The sequence below is a fragment of the Erythranthe guttata genome, chromosome 14 (genome assembly GCF_056151865.1).
Source record: "Erythranthe guttata isolate IM_541 chromosome 14, IM_541, whole genome shotgun sequence".
Classification (NCBI taxonomy): Eukaryota; Viridiplantae; Streptophyta; class Magnoliopsida; order Lamiales; family Phrymaceae; genus Erythranthe; species Erythranthe guttata.
Genome location: NC_142546.1, coordinates 11,050,909 through 11,058,023, shown reverse-complemented (window position 1 = coordinate 11,058,023; position 7,115 = coordinate 11,050,909). Strand labels below are relative to the sequence as shown.

The following is a 7,115-nucleotide window of genomic DNA, read 5'->3' as shown; positions in this document are numbered from 1 at the left end:
CAAGAGGCATGGATTGAAGATCAGGTGGATGCATCCAACGAACACAAGGAGATATAGGTCCCACAAGCCAATCCATCGTCGCCCATCGAAAAAGATTCAGTGAAGATCCATGTGCCGAAACTAGAATTCACATATCTAGAGAGTCAAGCTTGTTCCAGCACAAGATTGACCGGATGACAATCGTGGAGTTCAAAATAGACTATAGTTTGGAGCCTTATTTCGATATGCCGATGTCGTACCATCAACAAGCCTTCCAGTCGGAGCATGAGCCACCCTTCTTTCTAGGGCCAATAGATGATGCGTAGACTACAAAGTCTGATTCATATCCTAGGATTTACTAGAACATCCATTTGGTTATTTTTTTTTTCTTTTTTGTCTTTTTCCTATTCATAAAAAATTGCATTTCGATTTTTTTTGTTGATTTATAACTATTTTTATTGTTATCGCACTTAATTTGAAATACGTGTCTTCTCTATTTCGTCTAGATGTTTTCAGTGTCACGACTCGATACTATATTTAAGTTCAAGGGTGCACAAATCTCTTCATTAAGTTTATTCATTTCTGCATTTAATTAGTAATCTTTTCATCTTCATTTTGAACTATTTTTAGAGCATGCATTTTTTAGTCTAGGTGGTTGACCAATGTTCGGTAACGAGGATTGCTCGTATTTAGATTGTGGTTATAAATTCGTAAAGGATGCATATATTTTATGACTTAGTAGTAAATTGTCGTAGAACATATGTATTTTATTATGAGTTGCTTGATTCTTGAGCACGGTAGTGAATGAAGAAAATTTTATACTACGTCACATTTGCTTGTAGAAGTTACTATGGGTCCCTCTGAAGCCATTTGTAATAGTAAGATGATTTGGATATTTTTTTTATCCAATGGAACCTTGAAGCCATTTATAATTTGAAAGATTTATCTCTAGAACCTTGATTAAACCATTAAGAATTGGCGTTCATTCTGTAGCTTAATGAAATAGGTAGAAAAGTGGAGAAATTCTTGATTTAATATTCCCTCCATGCTTATTGTTGATTTACGATCCTACTTTGGGAAGCAAGAGGAATGAAATATCGAAACGAGGACATAGAATTCAATATTAAAAGTCCATTAAAACAAGTTCTACTTAAATATATAAAACAAGAAAATCATGTCGAGAGCATATGTACAATTAAATTCTTAATTATTGAAACTCTCCCGTATCGAGAAGGATAAGAAAGTCCTTACGACCGGGATAATTACTTAAAGTCCAATGAGGCCACCCCAAGTTGAGAAAAAATTGTACACTTTCCTTTTGTAAACCCTTCAATTCAACTATTGGGAAGCCGGAGATGGAATTTTTAGCCTAACTTTTCACCTATCTCTTGCCTATAACCAAAGAGCGAAAACATACAAGTTATTAAAGAGTCCCTCTGATTCGAAAGCTTGGTGTTTTACACTAGTCAAGTAGGGGATCGTAGCATGGTGTAGATTTGCGAGATGTGAAAGTATAAACATTTCCGAATTCAATCGTGATACTCATAGATGATAGTGGTGATAATATTTGAGGTTGCTAGTGATGATGAGCACTTGAGTCATTTGAAAATTTTGAATACTTACGCAGTCTTGGGAACGAGTGGTAATGAGAGTTAGTTGGAGAACTGTAGGTGGTCAACCTGTATGAAACTTCTGCATTTGTTTGTTTCCCTTTGTTTGCACCTTGCATGTTTTGTATATAAGTACACTTGTAAGCATCTAATTAAGTTAAGAATCGAGCATTTGGAAACTTTTCTATGTGCCATTTAGTTGTATTTTAGTCATTATTGCATTTAGGAGGTAGATTCATGCATATTTCATATATCCGGGATTTTGTGGCATTTTAGTTGCTAAATGGCATACGGGGTAAACGAGGTAGAGAACGGATGAGGATATACGAAATCCAATTATCATACGTGCATTTATTGATTAATTGCATACCTTAATAGCTTCTGATCGAACGGGCATAGATATAATTGAATTCAAAATTAAATTAAAACATTTAACTAGCCCATATAAACATGTTTGGAAATTTGAAATTAAATTAACATACGATTTTGAATTGCACCAATTTACAAATAAATTATCGTAAATAAATCATCACTTAATTTCGAGAATCAAAACTTACTTTCAGAGCGTGGAATTTGGAGAGGGACTCTTTCCAACGGCATAGGGCTAACAACAGCAGCGTGTGGTGAGCGGCAGCGGCAGTGTGTAGCGAGCGGCAGCGGCGGCGCTATGGGGTGGTGGCGGTGGTGTCTTGTGGTTTTCCTCTCCAATCGAGTTTCACCCCGAACGCGCTAATCCAACAGATCTATAGCACTAGATATATAAAATGTTAGAAAATAACGAAAAATAAACTAGAGGAAAGAGAAGATAAGAACCGCGGTGGCGGCTCGGCAACGACAGTGGCGGAGCGACAGCTAGGGTGTGCAGCCGAGAAGGGGAGCGGCTAGGGTTATGATGAGTTGGTAATTCATATTTCAACTCCTCTTTGGTTATGTATGTATCCTTGGATTCTCAAGTCTTGTTGGGCTAAAGTTTGGATCGGGTCTATTAAGCTGTAAGGCCCACATCCTTTGTATACTTTCTTTTCTAATAAACGATTTATTGGAAAAATATAACAATTACATAAGTGTGATGAGCAAAAAATTCTCGTCAATACTAGTGGAATTTAAATTATCCAATTGAGTGTATATGCTAAATAGGGAAAACAAATTAAATTACGAAACTTCACTAAATTTTTGCATAAATCTTTCTCTTTATTCACTTCAATTCGTGATCAAGAGTTACAATCATTGAAACCAATCGTATTGAACTTCAATTTTGAAAATATTAATAACTTATTCATAGCTCATTGTATTCAATGATATTTAATACACGAGAAGTATGACCCTCAATGGTTCAGGTGTATGCTAGTCGTTGGCTTAGAAATCTTTGTAATTCGAACAAAAATTGCTCTTGTACCAACTTGTTCCAAGAATCCCAATGGAGATAAAACTCATTTTTAACTTAACTGCCCTCAAGTCGGTGAATGCCCAACGAATAAATATTGGTTTTCAACAACTACGCGTCAAGATTCCCTAGATACAATTGAAGTGCCTGCAAGAACCATGTTAACCCCATATCATTATATGTTTGAACGTGGTTTTTGGGAATGCTAAATATCATAAGGTTTCAATTTTACTGTCTTGGTGTTAACCTATTCAGCAAGTATGCAGCAGTTATGAGTGCATGACCCTAGAGGTAAGCTGGTAACTCGGTGAAATCCAGCATCGATAAAAAAAAGTCTCTAACAAGGTTCAATTATAACGTTCAGATGCTCCATTTAATTGAAGAGTTCCAGGTGGAGTCCATTGAGAGAGAATATCATTCTCTTTGAGATAATCAATAAACTTTAAGATTAAGTATTCACCACCATGATCGGATCGTAGTTTGTTAATACAGCAACCGAGTTGGTTTTCTACTTGATCCAAAATATTTGAACATTTTAAAAGTATAAGACTTGTACTTCATTAAGTACACAAACCACACTTATAATATTTATCGGTAAAGGTAACAAAGTAGTTAAAAGTGACTTAAAACCACCCATTGCATTAGCACTTAGTGTACCACATACGTTTGTATGGATCAAATCAAACATACCTTCAGCACGTTGCATTTTCTCTTTAAACGGTTGTTTGGTCATTTCCCCTTAGAGACAGGATTCACAAGTTTGTAGTGAGTTCACGTTGATCAGGCGTGCCAAAGTTGTACGAGTTTTAACTTATAACTTTTTCGTTTTGCTGATATAACATTAAAAAATATTTCTCTAGGATTTGGTTCATATAAGTCTTTTAATAGTTGTCCCTTACAAATCACATTTTCACTCTTTTTTATAATGCAAATCTAATAAAACTATCCATGTGGCATCAACAACATCTCTTGTTCAACTGTCGATCCTTAAATAAGTCTCACCCATCTTTAGTCTTTTGTGTCTTGTCATATGCTACAAATCAGTACATAGATGTGAGCCACAACCAATATGTAATATCCAAGGAAAGGAATTGATAGACAAGTTTACTTCTATAAAATACGTACCCTTCTCAAGAAGTTTCACGTTTAGGTAGGTCTTGCAGTTGCGGTGCACCAATGGCCCTTATTTCCATAGTGATGGCAAGCATCATCAACTTGCTTGCTGACCTTAGCATCGGATGCTCCACTAGTCTCACCCTTCATTAACATTTTGCTCTGGTCGAACTTTTTCTTTTCCTTACTTCAGGAAAGAACCTTCTTTCCTGAATGAGCAACTATTTTTTTTTAATACCATTTTTTATAGTTGACTCGTAGTTAACCAACATTTTCAACAACTCATCCAATGGAAAATCGAGTTTATGCATGTTGAAGTTCAATATGAGCGATTCATAGGAACTAGGAAGGGACAGGATGATCAAATCCACTAAGAGCTTTGATGGGAAGGTGACGTCAAGGTTCATAGCCTTCTCAAGGAGAGTGATCATTTTCGGACCGTGTTCATGGACCAAAGCCTCTTCACGCAACTTCATAATGATTAACTCTTAGTAGTTCCGAACATCAACGCTCTAGTATCCCCACTGTACATAGTTTCAAGATGAGCCTTGATGTTAAAAGCACGAAGGTGAGATGCATACTTCCTCGCGAGCTCCAATACTATGGATGCTAGCATGTAGCACCCATGGTGATAATCCTTGTTCCACATCTCAAACATGGTAGTCTCGATAGCAGTCGCGTTCGCAGGAAGAGCGTCGGGAGGTATTTCGTTGAAAACATAGACGCGTTTTTCAATAGTGAGCACACGTTTTAGATTACAGATGTAATCCAGGTAATTAGTGTCCGTGATTTTGTTTTGGTCCAGGATCGAACCTATAGTGTTCTTAGCCATGATTACTGACAATGTTTTAAGAAAATAATTATTAAAAATAATTCATAATTAATGATTTTAATTATATATTTTGACTTGTATTATTTAATTGTTCTCCCTCTAATTTTAACGAGTTCCACTACCCTCTAGCAGTCTAACAACAAAACGTGTTTTTCTTCAATGGGCTTTAAATCAAAAAGTGCAAATATAACCCGTAGTTAATCTAGCCCGATTACATAATCCTACAGGTAGATCTTATCGATCACATCACTATGTGACCCTAAAGAAAGTTACCTCACACTAGACAATGGCCGAAGTTCATCTTAAGAATATCAAAGTCTTTGTGTGTCAAGAAGTCAAGCCTACAAATATGAGATGTCATACATCCAACTCTACCAAACTAATGCAATCCCTAGTTAATCTAGCCGACTACATTAATTCTGTAGAATTTTATCTATAACCGTATGTTAAGTGTATATTTTTACACTTAATTATATCTTTAAATTGGACCTTTTGATGTATTTTATTGATAATTGGTGCTTAAAGTTTTGATTTATTGTGTTTCAGGCACAAATTGAAGAATTGAATAAATTCAGGGTCAAAAACTAGAATTTAGAAGAAAAGTGGAATAAATTGGAGAAGTCAACGTCACTTGTTTAGTCAATATCTCGGACGGCCGTCCAGGAAATACGCTAGGAATCTAGACGGCCGTCCGAGTCAAGAATGTTCAAGAATATGTCACATCACTTTGGACAGCCGTCCGAAATGTAGGGTAAGATGCCAGACGACCGTCCGAGAAGGCAAAACTGCGAAGTAAGGAACTTCCAATTGTACAAGGAAACTGCCTTTTCCCAAATTTTCCCACCTTATAAAAAGCAATCTCAAAAACACAATTAGGGTCCTATTTTTACGCAATTTTGAGGGCAAAGAAGCAATAACGAATGCGAAGAATTTGAAGATTCAAGCATAATTATATCTTTCATGATTCATTTTTATTTAGCTTTTAATTTAATCATGAGTATCTGAACTCTTATTTTCTAGGATTTTATTTTGATCCCTATGTGGGATTTATGAACCCTTTATATGATTTTATGCAAGTTTGAATTCCGGATTATTTCTTCTACTTGTTTTATTAAGTGTATGAAACTGGACACTTTATGTGTTTTATAGTTATTGTTGAATGGATGAATCGGAAGATCGGTTTTACATTTAGAACTACTGTAGAAGTGACTTTGTTGTATTAACATATGAATATAGTTAATATCTTAGGTAGCCATTATTGAGATTTGTGTTTCATGTTGTGTTCTAGATTTAATTGAGTAGGGATACAATAATTCAATCTTGAATATTAGAATCGTAATACACGCGGAAGTGGGTTATGATTAATTTAGCATCTTAGGTTAGTAATCTGATTTAATAACTTGCATAATTGAAGGAATTGGCGAACTAATAATCACATAAGGGGAAGAATAAAATCCTAGGCCGGTTTACTCTGTGAATCTTCGTATTCAACTGCTTTTGTGCTCTAGCTTGTTTAATTTCCTTTTTAATTGATTTATTTTTATTTAATTTTATTGATCAACTTTCGACTGTGTAGGGTGGGCTGGATCACAATTAGTAGAATATAGCGATTAGAATTAGATAATTTAATATTCTCTATGGGATCAATATCTGAACTTTTGTTCACTGTATTACTTGTTCGATACGTACAGTTGTGTGTAGGTAAAATCACTAACAAGTTTTTGGCGCCGTTGCCGGAGAATATTTTAGTTATCTATTTTATTCTAACTCTAGATTTGAACACTTTTCACAATTCACCCAAAATTTAAATTCTTGTCTTTCTTTTATTTTTGTCTTAGCTACCGTTTTATGCGAAGGATACTCAATCTCGACAGAGAACTGTTTGACCCCGAGATCGAACGCATTTTTCGAGCCGCTAGAAGACTCTAACGTGAGAACAATATAATATGAGATAATCAACACAGAGACGAAGAAGGGTATTTGCTCGATGATGACGGAATTCGAATCCAAGACCAACCCCTACGGCTTCCACAAAGCCAATTGTTAGACCAAAGGGCAATTCAGGACTACATAATCTCGATTCTTGATGCATTCCAACTAAGCATCCAATATCCACCCATCGAGGCTCATACTTTTGAGATCAATCAAGGCCTCTTGATGATGTTCCAAAATAACAGGTTATTTAGTGGATTGGCAG

At 35.6% G+C, this 7,115-nt stretch overlaps 1 protein-coding gene across 1 annotated transcript; it reads right to left on the bottom strand.

Moving 5' to 3' along the window:
* Nucleotides 1-4,567: 4,567 nt before the first annotated feature.
* On the bottom strand, nt 4,568-4,918 carry LOC105954567 (uncharacterized). The gene has a single exon (XM_012978236.2). The coding sequence runs from the start codon at nt 4,916-4,918 to the stop codon at nt 4,568-4,570; it is 351 nt and encodes a 116-aa protein (XP_012833690.1).
* Between the last annotated feature and the right edge of the window lie 2,197 nt (nt 4,919-7,115).